This window comes from Garra rufa, chromosome 12 (genome assembly GCF_049309525.1).
Source record: "Garra rufa chromosome 12, GarRuf1.0, whole genome shotgun sequence".
In the NCBI taxonomy this organism is placed as follows: Eukaryota; Metazoa; Chordata; class Actinopteri; order Cypriniformes; family Cyprinidae; genus Garra; species Garra rufa.
The window spans coordinates 20301626-20317199 of record NC_133372.1 but is presented as its reverse complement, the minus strand read 5'-3'; the positions used below and the strand labels follow the sequence as shown (position 1 = coordinate 20317199).

At 35.7% G+C, this 15574-nt stretch overlaps 1 protein-coding gene across 1 annotated transcript in view; it reads left to right on the top strand.

Moving 5' to 3' along the window:
• pik3r5 (phosphoinositide-3-kinase, regulatory subunit 5) overlaps window positions 1-15574 on the top strand; it is a 32298-nt gene that overhangs the window by 2423 nt on the left and 14301 nt on the right. Inside the window, exons 2-7 of the mRNA XM_073851621.1 lie at window positions 7517-7627; window positions 10677-10777; window positions 11103-11171; window positions 13179-13317; window positions 13914-13983; window positions 15367-15541. Of these exons, the coding sequence (XP_073707722.1) occupies window positions 7528-7627; window positions 10677-10777; window positions 11103-11171; window positions 13179-13317; window positions 13914-13983; window positions 15367-15541 (654 nt within the window). The 5' untranslated portion in view covers window positions 7517-7527. The remainder of the gene's footprint in view (window positions 1-7516; window positions 7628-10676; window positions 10778-11102; window positions 11172-13178; window positions 13318-13913; window positions 13984-15366; window positions 15542-15574) is intronic.

Sequence of the window (15574 nt, the reverse complement as noted above, 5' to 3'; positions counted from 1 at the left end):
CAAATGTTTGTATTAAAATATATACAGTTGAAGAATCTGCAAAGTTTTAATTATTTTACCCAAAATAAGAGAGATCATACAAAATTCATGTAATTTTTTATTTAGTACTGACCTGAATAAGATATTTCACATAAAAGATATTTACATATAGTCCACAAGAGAAAATAATAGTTGAATTTATAAAAACGATCCCGTTTAAAAGTTTACATACACTTGATTCTTAATATTATGTTGTTACCTTATTTATCCAGTGCTGTTTTGTTGTTGTTGTTTTGTGAGAGTTGTTCATGATTACCCTTGTTTGTCCTGAACAGTTAAATTGCCTGCATTTCTTCAGAAAAATCCTTAAAGGTCCCACAGTTTTTTGTTTTGTTTCTCAGCATTTTTGTGTATTTGAACTCTTTCCATGTTTTCACACTGAGGACAACTAAGGGACTCATATGCAACTATTACAGAAGGTTAAAACGCTCACTGATGCTTCAGAAGGAAAACCGATGTTTTAAAAGCCAGGGGTGTAAACTTTTGAACAGAATGAAGATGTGTACATTTTTCTTAGTTTTCCTAAATATCATATTGTTTTTATTTAGTACTGCCCTTCAGAAGATACTTACATGTTTCCCAGAAGACAAAATAAGTTAAATTTACCCTGAATTTCAAATAAAAAAAGTTTTCACCCCCTCTTTTATTGCATTGTGTTTCCTTCTGAAGCATCAGCATTTGAACCTTCTGTAATAGTTGCATATGAGTCCCTCAGTTGTCCTCAGTGTGAAAAGACGGATCTCAAAATAATACAGTCATTGTTGGAAAGTGTTCAAATACACAAAAATACTTAAAAACCAAAGAAGGTGTTGGAGCTGAAGGATTTTTCTGAAGAACAGCAGGCAGTTTAACTGTTCAGGACAAACAAGGGACAAAAACACACCTGTGAATCATACTAGTAACAGTACATTATTAAGAAGCAAACGTTTGTAAACTTTTGAATTGGTAATTTTTATAAATTTATAAAAAAAATTTGTGAAATATTTTATTCAGGTCAATACTAAATAAAAAAGTAACATGCATGATCTCTTTGTATGATCTCTCTTTTTTGGTGAAATAATTAACATTTTGCAGATTCTGCAAGGTGTATGTAAACTTTTGACCTCCACTGTATACTGTAAACCTATACAAAATGTATTTAAAAAACCCTTTGAAGTAGTGCAAAGCAGCAAAATTGTAACAGCATAGTTGTTTTTTATGTTACAAATGTAATAATAATTAATTTAAAGTCCTTAATTCTTCTTTATGCATATTTTTTATGCAAGAATGCCTAACAGATTTAATTGTTTCCTCGTTTTATATAACACTACCCTTTTGGTTTTACACAGCATAAGCTGAAACTGAGGTGAGTGTAAAGTTCCCACAGGTACCAATAGAAGCTAAAAGGAAAGAATAGAGTTCCTCATTTCCGCCTAGACGGGAGAATATCAGCATCCTGGTTCTGGTAAATATTGCTCTGTGATAGATCCCCTGCATCCTACTGTATCTGCTTAACTGGGCCACTGTGTCGGCGACAACATATAAAAAGGAAGCACTTACTGTTGAATGTTGTCACCATTGTTCGACTGCTGTTATTTCCTAAAACGATCACGGCAGGGGGAGTTTGGCCTTATTGTTATGGGAGGGAGGGATGTGGATGAGAAGACTCTGGGCTCACAGGAGAAGGCGCATGGGGGATATTGGTCCCCATCAATCAGAGAGTCCACACAATGAGCGTCGACCCCCTCACGGTGTGGGAGTCTATCATAGCGGCCGATCGCACCACAACAATGGAGCAACACCTGTTTCCTCGCCAGAGCTCGGGAGCAACCTTCCTGTACAGGGCTGTTGGAAATATGATCAGGAGAAGGCGCTGAGATGAACCTTCATGCTGGGTCACAGTGGGAACGTGAATCAGATGAGATGAAGGCAGCATCTCATCAGACATGCTGTTAGGATATGAGGTTTTATAGCTGAGGTCTGATCTTAGATATGGAATTTAGTGTCCAGTATTCATATTGTCTATTTGATCTGTCTTGAGGTCTGAAGTTGTCTACAGTATGTGTTTTATTTTTTGTATTCACTAAAGTAATGCTATAATTAATTATTAATTTTGAATGCAGCATTGCTGACTCAGGAGAATGTACCGCAAAGGCCCTGGTTGCGTTTGACTGACTTTGTGCATAGTCTGTGCACCACAAATGCGTCTTTACTTCACATAGGAAGTTTGCTGGGATTGTGTTTGTGTTGCCCAGATGAAATCATCCTCTCATAAGAGGATGTGAACACATCCTTTTACGTGTCAACAAGGTCACTTCCACATTTTCAGAGGTTGCAAAACGAACAAAAGGCTACAGGCATCTGACTGACTGACTGACTGACTGATGGCTGCTGGTCACTTGTTCGCACCAGTTTAATTCCATATTATGCCACTAATCGGACCACTGATGCAAAACTGATCTAGAACAGTGGGTTTTAACCTGGGAACCTAAGCAATTTTTTTTAAAAGTATGTATACAGTTAAAGTCAAAAATTTACATACACCTTGCAGACTTTGCAATATGTGACCCTGGACCACAAAACCAGTCATAAGGTTAAATTTTACAAAACTGAGATGTATACATCATATGAAAGCTCAATAAATAAGCTTTCTATTGATATATGGTTTGTTAGGATATGACAATATTTGGTCGAGATACATCTATTTGAAAATCTGGAATCTGACGGTGCAAAAAAATCGGAATACTGAGAAAATCACCTTTAAAGTTGTCCAAATTAAATTCTTAGCAATGCATATTACTAATCAAAAATTACATTTTGATATATTCATAGGAGGAATTTTACAAAAAATCTTCATGCAACATGATCTTTACTTAATTTCCTAATGATTTTTGGCATAAAAGAAAAATCAATAATTTTGACCCATACCATGTATTTTTGGCTATTGCTACAAATATACCCCAGCGACTTGACTGGTTTTGTGGTCCAGGGTCACATATTTTACTAAAAAAAGAGAGATCATTCAAAATGCATGTTATTTTTTATTTAGTACTGACTAGGGGTGGGCGATATGACCTAAAATTAATATCACGGTATTTTTCATCTTTTGAACGGTGCCGGTATAATATCACGGTATTACTTTTTTTGGTACATTTTCGGAGGAGTAGCCTGTCCTGTCCATTTAGTATGTGAATAAAGTTAATATTTTCATAATATAATAAGTATATGGTAGGTATCCTTATCAAAAAGAGACATGGGAGAGTATTATGCATTCTCAACATATTTATTTTGCAAAAAACCTAAAGATCTTACTTAACAGTGTACAACAAAACAAAAAAATATTTTTTATTGAAATTTAATTTCTGCAATATTTACAACCTTTAAATAACTGGGGGAAATCAACCCATGGCAACAGTTTAAAAGTAGACCAATTCTGTGGGGAAAAACGCAGACTTGGCAACCCTGCATCCAACAAGAGCTGCTGGAGTTAATGTCTTTGCACACATGAGTACGAAATTTTCGTCCGACATTTTTGCACGTTAAAAAAAATACAGGTTATGTTAATAGAGTTTACACACTGCCTCTGAAACTTTCGTCCGTCATAAAAAAATTTGGATCGTGTTTGATTTTCTGCATTTTCACATCCATAATAAGCATTTTGATAAGGATGGCGAATATGAGAAAACTAAAAAAAAAAAAAAACGCATACGAAAATCGGACTCAGTGTACAATGACCTTTAGATTTGAATGATCACGGGTCGAAAGTAAAGAGAGATGACAAAAATAGACTGGAGGATTTGTTGCAATCTTGTACTCACTGACAAATATCTATTATAAGACGTGCTGCTCCCTTTACAAAATCGAAAGTAAAAGTTAACAGGCCGGTCGCGTTCGCCTCGCGCCTGCTCAATTTGTGATCCGCTGTGTAAATCCTTTTGCCGGCCGACCGGGAAAAGTCCCGGTCGTCCCGATTGCCACTCCGCCCCTGGTATAGGCTACAGGCCCGACCTTTCACGATGTTTCACCAGTCGTTTAATGGCCACTCCCCTTTTACCACCTGCAAAGCTGATACGAATATGTTTTACTTTTTTATTTACAACAAGATATATAGTATAAGGACAGGTATTCAGACCACAACTGAACGTTTGAAGAAAATTTAATGTTTTAAATATACCGGTATTGACGGTATTAGAAAATACATGTCGTGGCGCAATCTCACACCGGTGATGACTATGACACCGGTGTACCGCCCACCCCTAGTACTGACCTGAATAAGATATTTAACATAAAAGACATTTACATATAGTCCACAAGAGAAGGTAATAGTTGCATTTATACTGTTCTTTTATACTGTGTTGTTACCCGAATTATCCACAGCTTTGTTTTTTTGTTTTGTTTTTTGTTTATAGGTCCCTTGTTTGTCCTGAACAGTTAACTGCCTGCTGTTCTTCATAAAAATCCTTCAGGTCCCACAAATCTTCACACATCTTCATTCTGTTCAAAAGTTTACACCCCTGGCTCTTAATGCATTGTTTTTCTTTGTTTGAGCATCAGTGAGCGTTTGAACCTTCTGTATAGTTGCATATGAGTCCCTCAGTTGTCCTCAGTGTGAAAAGATGAATCTCAAAATCATACAGTCATTGTTGGAAAGAATACAAATACACAAAAACTACTATGATACACTTTTGAACGGCTTTTGAAAGTTGATTTTTGTCAATTCAGCTATTGTTTTTTTAGTAGGAGGCTTAAAGTTCTGGGAGTCAAAAATGCAATCCCACCTTCTCAAGCCATAAACATATTCTAGTTTCGTGTTGAGTCCATTTTAGTAGAGTCTAAGTCAAGGGCGACTGAAAATTCATGCAAATGTGTTACAAGATCAAAAGCTTTTTTTTCTTATACCAAGATTTTAATGAGTTAGACAGGGGGTGGTTACATGGGGTCAACTGTTACACAGACTGCACATTACCATCACTGTTTCTGTGTACAAATATAAAAGATTTAAAACTATTTTAATCTCGAAAAGAAAACCAACATTTAACTTCTGGGTTGTAATTTAATTTGCACCTGTTGCCACCAGGTGCCACTTTCTATGAATATAGCTTAGTCAATAAGATATCAGTCAAATGGAAACAATGTTGTGCCAATTTCACAACACAAACCAGCTTTTTGTTTGCCTTTATAATGGAAACAGCAATCATAAGTTCAATGATGAATTAGTTCCTTCCAGCCAACCTGGCAAGGCTACAATAGAGCTCCATAAGGTCATTAAGGCTAATATCAGGCTGTTCCCACTACCTCGCTTGTAGGCCTATTGTTGTGCTTGAAAACACGTGACCAGCGTTAACAGTTTGTTTGAGGATAACCTTACTGTAAATCAGAGTAACTGCATCCTGGTAACTTGCTGTAACTTGCTGTACGCTGCTAGTGCGTTTTGTATATAGGCATACTGTTGATTTTTGTTGAGTTAACATCAGCAAATTCCCCATAGTGACCACAGTGAAATGAAAAGAAGAAGAAAAAGAAGAAAAATCTTTGGATTGGTGTTGCATAATGATCAAATTTAAGAGCTGCGTGGATCAACCTATGAACATCCTGTCCTATTAGATCAGAAAAAGCCCCTGACATCAGATAGGATTCAAGCCTAATCTATTTTCAACACTCTTCTGCTTTTTTTTCATTGAAGAACTGCAAGATATAATATAGCCTATGTGATTATCTGACCATATAATCTGACTGATTATCAAAAGTTACATATGGAGTTATTAAACCTTAAATAGAAATATTATTAGTCTATAGTAACTATAATAAGTTAAGAAAAAACATATTAACCATCATTTACCGCAGTTTCTAGTCGCGAAATAAATCAGAGTATCAAGACGATCTATCTGAAATACTCTCATTTTCGTTATGTGTTTCATAATGAGATATACTTGGACCTATAAATTCCCCAGTAAAATAGTATGCATAACCAGCGACAGACAACTCGCATATGTGCTGTGCACTTCTCAGTTTATGCAAATCCGCTTTATGACGCATGACGCTCAATGGGCCGCACGCTCAGCGTGTTAATGCAACGTGATGTTTGGTGAGTGATGAGTTTTGTGTATGAGTTGACAAGTGTTTACAAGAAGCTAAGTGAAGCACACAGTTTTACTTCAGCGTATCATCTATATTATGTGTGGTTTGAGTTTTGAGGTTAATGACTTGAGTTAATACTCTGAACGTTTGCTTCATGGTTTGGGGTTTTTTGTTTTGACACTGGGGAAGTTTTGAAAATGTCACTAAACTACAAAATACAAGAGGTGCCTAATATGAGCCACACTTACATTACGTTCAGGTTCAGGTTGATTTACTGACATAATGACCTAAAGACCTGAATTTGAAGGAAAAAAAGCGGTACACAGAAACAGGGAAGTGGAATGACGCGTTGAAGACGCTGTAAAAGACGCGAGAGGCAAGTGTCAAACATGTTTACAGAAAGAAAAAAACCATTGACACAGCAGCGCATTGGAATCTAAAAATGCCCCTAAAAGTGACTTATTATTCAGTGGTTTTATCTATATGTTTTCCCTAGCTGCACTTTAAAAACTGCTCATGTCAGCCAAACTTTATACATTTAGCTGAACTAGTAACGTTAAATTTAGCTCAGAAAAAAAATAGTTATTGCGCATTTCAGACTTGCGTTGGTCAGTGACTCACAAGGAGAAAAGTTCCACCAAATGCGTCTTTTGCATTTAGGGAAATAAGTCTGTTGGAAGAGGAATTCTCTATTTGTGCCTTGTTTTAATATAACGACTTTAGTCTTCTTAATAAGCGCTATTTCGCATAAAGGTGCTATTTATATTTTACAGCTTCCATACTGTATGCGCATCCATGCGTTCCATCTTTGAGATTTGTTTCATTATCAGTGAGCTCAGCGTTGCTTATCATTCCTGGATGTCTGTTCCCAAACTACATACTACGTGGTGTTGTTTACACCTAGAATGCAGGTGCCATGCTTGTAACATCACATGTTAGGAACTTTAAATGTTATCAGGAAGAAAAACAAACAGGTGGCAGCTGTGGCATCCCCTTAATAATCCCCAAACCACATAGTTCTCTTGAAATTCTCGGACAGCAGGTACATTTTCCTAAACCTCAGTATCATTTACAGACATGCAAAGGATGCTGTATGTTTACTTCTCTTAAGGAGGACTACTGTGTGTGTTTGTCTATGTAGATTACATTATCTTGAATTTTATTGACACATGCTGCTGCTTCATTCAGGTTTCATCAACTATATTATTGGATTCAGGCCGACTGAAATAATAACATATAACATTTTCTATGATTGGAATTCTCCTGTTTCAATATACGCAAACGTTTCCGCTATCTTATACTGTTTTGCTGTATTAGTATCATATTTACAGATCAAATGAAGGAGGTGGTGGAACCTTTTCACTATTCAAAAATTTTACAGCTTCCTTGATATGACTTTAGTTCTTATTTTGTCTTACAGTTACAGTCAAGATGCAGCACACCTCGTGCACAGAGGACCGGATCCAGCACGCTCTGGAGAGATGCCTGGATGGACTCCGGCCATCAGAAAGCCTGTCACAATCCTGGAGCGGTAAGGCGGGGTGGCCCTCTGCTACTGATGGGTCACCTTTGTTTGGAATCACTGTTTTTTATTTCAATTCTTTACTTCTGTTTTGTATGTGTGTGTGTTTTTCCTGACATTTTTTACATTTTTCAAATGACATTATGTTGCAGACAGGGATATAAAAGAAATTTGCCATTGAAATGGGCTTCTCAGTGTTAATTCATACACATAATTATATACGCATATTGCACTTATTTTACAAAATGTTTTCAGAAATATGTAAAAGCAATAAATGCATACAGTGACTTAAATATACCTCTTCTATGATGAGTCTTTTCGGTTTTTAATTAAGATTAGAGAGCATTAGAGCTAGGGCTGCCCCCTAATAGTCAACTAACCGTGAGTCGACGAGAAGAGGCTTGGTCAACCAAAATTTTATTAGTCGCAGAAAAACTAAAATTCTGCTGGAAGTGGTGAAGTCATGCAGTCCATGACGGACAGATCATTAACAGCTGGTCTATGTGTGGTATGATACATCAGACAGGACATCCAAATGCTCACCTATCATTCATCAACCTCAAAAATGGCTTTTCATCTGAAAGATGTATGTAGTAGCAACTATACAAAGCCGCTCATTCTAATGATAACCTAGAAAAATGTACACTATTGACCTTATGTAGATCCCGCCCCTTTTTAGCGCTGCATTGGCTGACAGAAGTCTTCCAGTTGTATTTCCACAGTGATCTGACGATTTATCAATGAACCGCTCGGTTTAAAATCTTCTGGGTCTACTGACATTTGGCAAGAAATTTGCTTTAAACATTGCAATGCTCACAATAACTTTCATTTAAACAATACTTTAATCCATAGCTTTACCAGCTAAATTACTCTAAGTTACCAGAGATGCCATAGAAATATACAGAGCTACCGCCCAAACTGAAGTTCAAAGACTATGTTCTAAAGATTATGATGATGCACTTGTTTCTCTAGAGAATAAGGTCAATTCAAGTGTCTGTGCACTCCCTGCGTGACAGATGGAGGCGCCGGTGCGGTCACTTGCTCTTAAAATACTGTCATTTTTGGTGATGCAGATAAGAGTAATCATCTTTTAAATCTACAAAGACTCTTCTTTTATTTGTGAGCACCCTTAACAGCAACACCAAAACGTTGCGCTTTTGTAAAATAATGAAAGTACACAGCTGTCTTGAGCGTGAAACTTCGAAATTGTGTATACTTGCCTTACAGACATGAAAAATATATCAATAGAGATTCAAATGTCTACTTTTAAATGAAATCGAAAATAAATATTCTCAGATTATGAAATCCATATGAAACGTGCATACAGGCGCATCTCTACTGCGGAGATTACGAGTCAGTGTTGCCGATTTCATCTCTTAAACCGGAAACAGAGAGATCTAGTTAATCAATAAATTATTAAAACGTTAATGCAGTCTCCTTACTGTTTTTCCCTGACACATTCATAATTATTATATCTGTGGGTGCACTGTGACAATCTTTTTTCCCCTGTGCTTGAGCACTTATTTAGTTACGTAGGCAATTAAAGGCTCATTATTAGGATTTATATGGTTTATTAATACTAGTAATAATTACTAATAGTCGACTAATGCTTAAAATGAACAACTTCTAGACAACCAGAAAAATCTGTTTAATATTCTTGATATTATAATGAAGACATTAGGCTAAGTTATTAAAAGCTTTATTTATTTCTTGAAAATATTATATGTAGAAAATGCTAAAAAAAAAAAAAACAGTTTTACTGTTTATTAATAGATTTATTTATTTTTTCTTCAGTTCGATTGCACAACCAAGTTATGAGGTGCAACCAATATGCAGAAATAACACAAAACAGAAAATAATATTAGTGAGAGGTTCCCTTTCAGACTGTCATGACTGTGTTGCAAGGTCAAAGTCTCTTAAAATATCATATAAATTGAACTTTTTGTGATTTTACTTGATGGTTAATACATATTTAAAATCAAAACTTAACTTTTCTTGACAGTTTTTCAAAGCTCCATGAAACAACATGAATTTGGCATGTTTTAAACTAGGTTTTAAAAAAAAATTCCCTTACTTTATCGTGAACATGAAACAAAAATGTCATTCTGTGACTGGGTGGGTGTAAATGCCAGTGGATTGGACATCATCTACATCTACGTCTACATCATCCCACCCACATCTGATTGTAGCATTTAATTGTGTCACTACTTTCTCCAGTATAAAAGCAGTATCAAAGCTTAATTTGCTCAAAGACAACATAATACATACCTATGATGTACTATCAAATTGCGAACGTTGAATTGGGCTTTTTTTTTTTCTCTGTTTTGGAAAGGTCATATATAGAATCCTTATTAGTATATTTGCCATATATTTGTAGTTCCCTGCTGCTATATTCAGCAGGGAACTGAAAAACAAATGATCACCAACTGATGAACACCATAATGTTTATGTACAGAATGTGACACTGTTGATAGATTCAAAGAGAAGTTGCTACTTTCAGAGAGTGTTCTAAAGGAAATGTTCTATTTGACACCTTAATTTGGGCAGGAAGTTGCAGGAAGATGTCTTTCGAGTAAAGCAGTTAACATTATCAACCGCTGCTGATCTTTATATGGAAAGCTGCAGTTGCCTTAAATATCCAGTTCAGCATTATTCTAAATTTGTTTTGAGGTTAAACACAGTTCTGTCACATAACCAATATGATCTGTTAACGCTGCTGCTCTCAAATTGTACACCACAGTATGTCCTTTCTCAGAATTCTAACCAAAACTGCACATCACAGTTTAGAGTAGGGAAGCCTTTGACATCTACACAGCAGGGATTTCAGGGTATCGTGTAATTAACCAGCCCTTTCCTGTCTGATGTGTGCATTCAGATTAATTCCTGACCTTTATGTGTGCTTGGCTCATTTTGGTGTTATTGTGGCTGTGTGGTTACATGCATGCCATAGAGGACTTGTTTACTAGATTTCATGTTCATTTGAGGTATAAGGCAGGCACATTTGTCCCAGTTTCGCAATTATGGTTTCATGCGGGTGTATTTGTGCATGTTTGTGCAGCTGGCTGGTGTATGAACCGCTGGAGTCTAGAAGAGCTGGTTAAGAGGGACCCAGAAAATTTTCTCATTCTGCTGCAGCAAATTCTCAGAAAAGCCAGAGAGGTGAGTACGCATGTAGACGCAACCCTAACTAAACAGAATACTACACCCGCAGAGTACAAGTAATACTTTCAGTCACGTTTGTGATCAATGTCTGCTGTGTTGAGCTCACTCTGCCCCCTTGTGGGCTCTGCAGACTATGACAGATAAGATTGCATCTAATCTATGCTAAGATGTTGGTGTTGTTTATAATCAAATTAAGTTCAGCAGAAATGTGTTTTAAATCATTTTAGATATAGATTATGTAGTGATTAAGAACACAGCGTAAATTTGTCTGTAGGTGGTATGTAAAAGTGGTGACTCTGTATATCTTTCTCTGCTGTTTTAGGTTCAGCAGGAGTGTCATTATGAGCTGGTGGCCCCCTTGGCTCTCATGTTTGAGTCCACACTTTTGCAGGTAAAGATTCATGGATGCTGAGTTTAAGAACAAATCTACCAAAACCTTAATAATCATAAACTAAGAATGATCTAATTTTACTTATGTTTTGTAGAGTTTGTATGTTGTAGTTTTTCTTGTTGGGGTTCGGTCAAGCTAATAGTCTATTTTTTTCACCTATTAGCAAATACTAAATTCTTTTTAGTGCTAATTCTCACAAATAATTTATCTAAATATCCTTTTTTTTTTAAGTTGTAGGATTTTGAAAAAGGTAAAACATAGAAACCTTACATAAAACAAGAAATATATAAAATGTTATATATTTATACATTTTTATAAAATTTATATAACAATGTCTATATAAATGTGTACAGTTTCATACACTTTATCTTCACTGCCGTTCAAAAGTTTGGAATCAGTGAGATTTAAAATGTTTTAAAGAAGTTTCTTATGCTCCTCAAGGCTGCATGTCTTGATCAGAAATCCAGAAAAAACAGTAATATTGTGATTGCTTTTTTATGTAAATTTATTTTAAATTGTCATTTATACCTGTGATGCAATGCTGAATTTTCAGAATCATTACTCCAGTCTTAAAGGAACACTCCACTTTTTTTGGAAATAGGCTCATTCTCCAACTCCCCCCAAGTTAATAAGTTGAATTTTACCGTTTTGAAATCCATTCAGTCGTTCTCCTGTTCTGGTGATATCACTTTTAGCATAGCTTAGCATAGATCATTGAATCCTATTAGACCAATAGCATCACGTTCAAAAATGACCAACGAGTTTCGATAGTTCTCCTATTTAAAACTTGACTCTTCTGTAGTTATATCGTGTACTAAGACCGGTGGAAATGCAAAGCTTCAATTTTCTAGGCTGATAAGATTAGGAACTACACTCCCATTCCGGCATAATAGTCAAGGAAGTTTGCTGCCGTAATATGGACGAAGCAGGAGCAGTAATACCACGCAGCACATGTGCAAATGCTAAACTAGCTGGGAACTCATTTCTGATAATACTCCGCCTGCTTCGGCCATATTACGGCAGCAAACTTCCTTGACTATTACGCCGGAATGGGAGTGTAGTTCCTAATCTTATCAGCCTAGAAACTCGCAGCTCTGCATTTCCACCGGTCTTAGTACACGATATAACTACAGAAGAGTCAAGTTTTAAATAAAACAAATATGGAAACTCGTTGGTCATTTTTGAACGTGATGCTATTGGTCTAATAGGATTCAATGATCTATGCTAAGCTATGCTAAAAGTGATATCGCCAGAACAGGAGAACGGCTGAATGGATTTCAAAATGGTAAAAATCAGCTTATTAACTCGGGGGGAGTTGGAGAATGAGCCTATTTCCAAAAAAAGTGGAGTGTTCCTTTAAGTGTCACATGATCCTTCAGAAATCATTCTAATGATGAATTCTAATCTCTTTTTTTTTAAATGGATACTTTCCAAGAATGTGTTAAATTGATTAAAAAGGGATAGCAAAGACTAATTGATAGAATTGATAGAAAGATTTATATTCTGAATAAATGCTGTTCTTCTGAATGTTGTATTCATCAAAGAATTCTGAAAAAAGAATCACGGGATTAAAAAACAGCATTGTTTTGAACATTGATAATAAAAGTAATAAATCAACATATTAGAATGATTTCTGAAGGAACATGTGACACTGAAGACTGGAGTCATGGCTGATGAAAATTTAGTTTTGCCATCACAGGAAAAAAAATATATTTTAAAATATATTAAAATAGAAAACCTTCATTTTAAACTGTAATAATATTTCACAATATTACTGTTTTTCTGTATTTTCGATCGAGTGAAAGAGAAAGAGAATTCATTAGAAAAACATTAAAAATCTTGCTGATCCCAAACTTTTGAACGTCAGTGTATTTACAATATCTCCAAATTACGGCTTTATTTTACAGTAATCAAAGAGTTCACCCAAAAATGAGTCTTTGAGACTTATCTCTTTTACCCAGAAGCTAATGTATTGAAATCACAAATGTGTCTGTTTTCTCTTTGCAGATGCCTCTTTGTCCATCTGATGGAGAGATTCTGACAGAAGCGTGTGAAGTGTTTCATGCCTTTATAGCATGGCCTGAACCCTACTGCAGTGTGTGTCGTAACCTGCTCTCCATTTTACATCAAGAGCTTAGAGCTCCAGGTAACACATTCACATCAATAAACACAAAGATAAACTTTTATTAGTAACTATCTTGTAACTTAACACCTTCACACCAAGAATGATAACTATAAAGATTACAGTGGCGAGCAGTGACTTTTTTAACCGGATATGCTGAGTGCTAACAGGATCGACTCTGATTGGTTTGTTGTTTTGTTTTATCGTTCATCAGCTATAAAAAAAAAAAAAATCATTCTGAAAGTGGTTCCAATGATATTGTTTGTCTGTGCCTTTATCGTTTTAGCTGTGGTGTGGGCTGTGCTATACTATTGTAATATATTATTGAGAAACATTTTTAGAACGATATCTTTATAGTTATCGTCCTTGGTGTGAACGGGCCTTAAGTCCCAGTCTACTAATTCATAGTATTTTACTGAAAAGTGCAGTGCCATACTTCTCCTCAGTAGTTTTAAAACGCATTGGAACTATTTTGAAATTAAGTGCTAAATTTGTTTATCTGTTTTAAGAGCACTAGTAGTACTTTAAAGATGACTTAACTTACACTCTAACGTCAGTGAATGTTGTTTTGTTACATAATATGATGAAATGATGTTCTTGTGTGCATTTGCTTGTATCAGGGATTTCGTACCACAGGCTGGTAAGAGAGGAACAAGGCCTTGCCACCTCCAGTCAGCGTTCTAAAATCATGTGAGTGTATTTCCACAGAAGCAGGAGGAAATCCTGTTGTGTCAGTTATTGCTCAGCCCTTTGTGGTTGCAGTCTTCACCTCTTACTTCCTGTCAGTTCTTGGATATTCAGAATTTGTCTTATTATAAGATCACTTATCTTTGTGAAACGCCAACATCAAAGGCTGTGCGTCCAGTTAAATTTGTTGGAAATAAAAAGATTTGTTTGTAATTTATTTGTTGTGTGACAAATTTTAAAACAATGTTTAGCCTAGTGTTTAGCCTTCAATTATAAGGACTTATTTTGTTCAAGTAGGTCACTAGGCCAAAGTTAGCTAATATTAATATTAATAAATGTAAATAAGAAATAATAACAAATGTTTATTGAGTACCAAAGCAGCTTAATAGATTGATTTCTGAAGGGTGTGACACTGAAAACTTTAGTAATTTAAAATTTATCTTTGGCATCACAGGAATAAATTACAATTTAAAATATATTAAAATATAAAACAATTGTTTTAAATGCTAATTATATCTCATGACACTATTTTTGCTGTCATTTTGCCTTGGTGATCATTTTTCAAAAACATTTACACCAATCAAAAGTTTACATACACTTGATTCTTAATACTGTGGTTACCTGAATGTTCCACAGTTGTGTGTGTGTTTTTTTTAAGTTAGTGATAGTTGTTCTTAAGACCCTTGATTGTCCTGAATGGTTTAACTGCCTGCTGTTCTTCAGAAAAATCCTTCAGGTCCCACAAAGTCTTTGGTTTTTCAGCATTTTTGTGTATTTGAACACTTTCCAACAATGACTGTATGATTTTGAGAATCGTTTTTTCACACTGAGGACAAATGAGGGACTCATATTCAACTATTACAGAAGGTGCTCTCTGATGCTTCAGAAGGAAACACAATGCATTAAAAGCATAAAAGAAAATCAGGGTAAATTTAACTTTTGTCTTCTGGGAAACATGTGTCTTCTCTAGCGTCTGAGGGCAGTACTAAATGAAAAAAAAAAAAGGTATTTAGGCAAAATAAGAAAAATTTACTCATCTTCATTCTGTTCAAAACTATACACCCCTGGCTCTTAATGCATTGTTTTTCCTTCTGGAGCATCAGTGAACATTTGAACCTTCTGTAATAGTTGCATATGAGTACCTCGGTTGTCCCCAGTGTGAAAAGATATATCTTAAAATCTTACAGTCATTGTTGGAAAGGGTTCAAATACACAAAAATGCTGAAAGACCAAAGAAAAAATTGTTGATAAATTGTTGATGTTATACTAAAATCAAATACACTTGGAAAAAAACAAATGTAGACTTCTTCTGTGGACATAAGTGATGTTTTGTCTGTGCTTCTGATTCACTACAATGATGTTTTCTGATGTTTTTCTCTCTTGCAGTACGGTGTTCTTGATGAACCCTGCTGAGGTGCCTGCTGAGTTCCTGTCTGTGGCAGAGCAGCTCAGTGGAGCAGAGGTCACACAGAGAGAGAGTAGCATTACACTTATTAAACACAGCTACCAGGCAGTGCTCGGAACTAAATACCCACTACAGACCATCAGCGGTGCTCTACAGGTACACCACACTGTTCCATGGATCATGAGATGA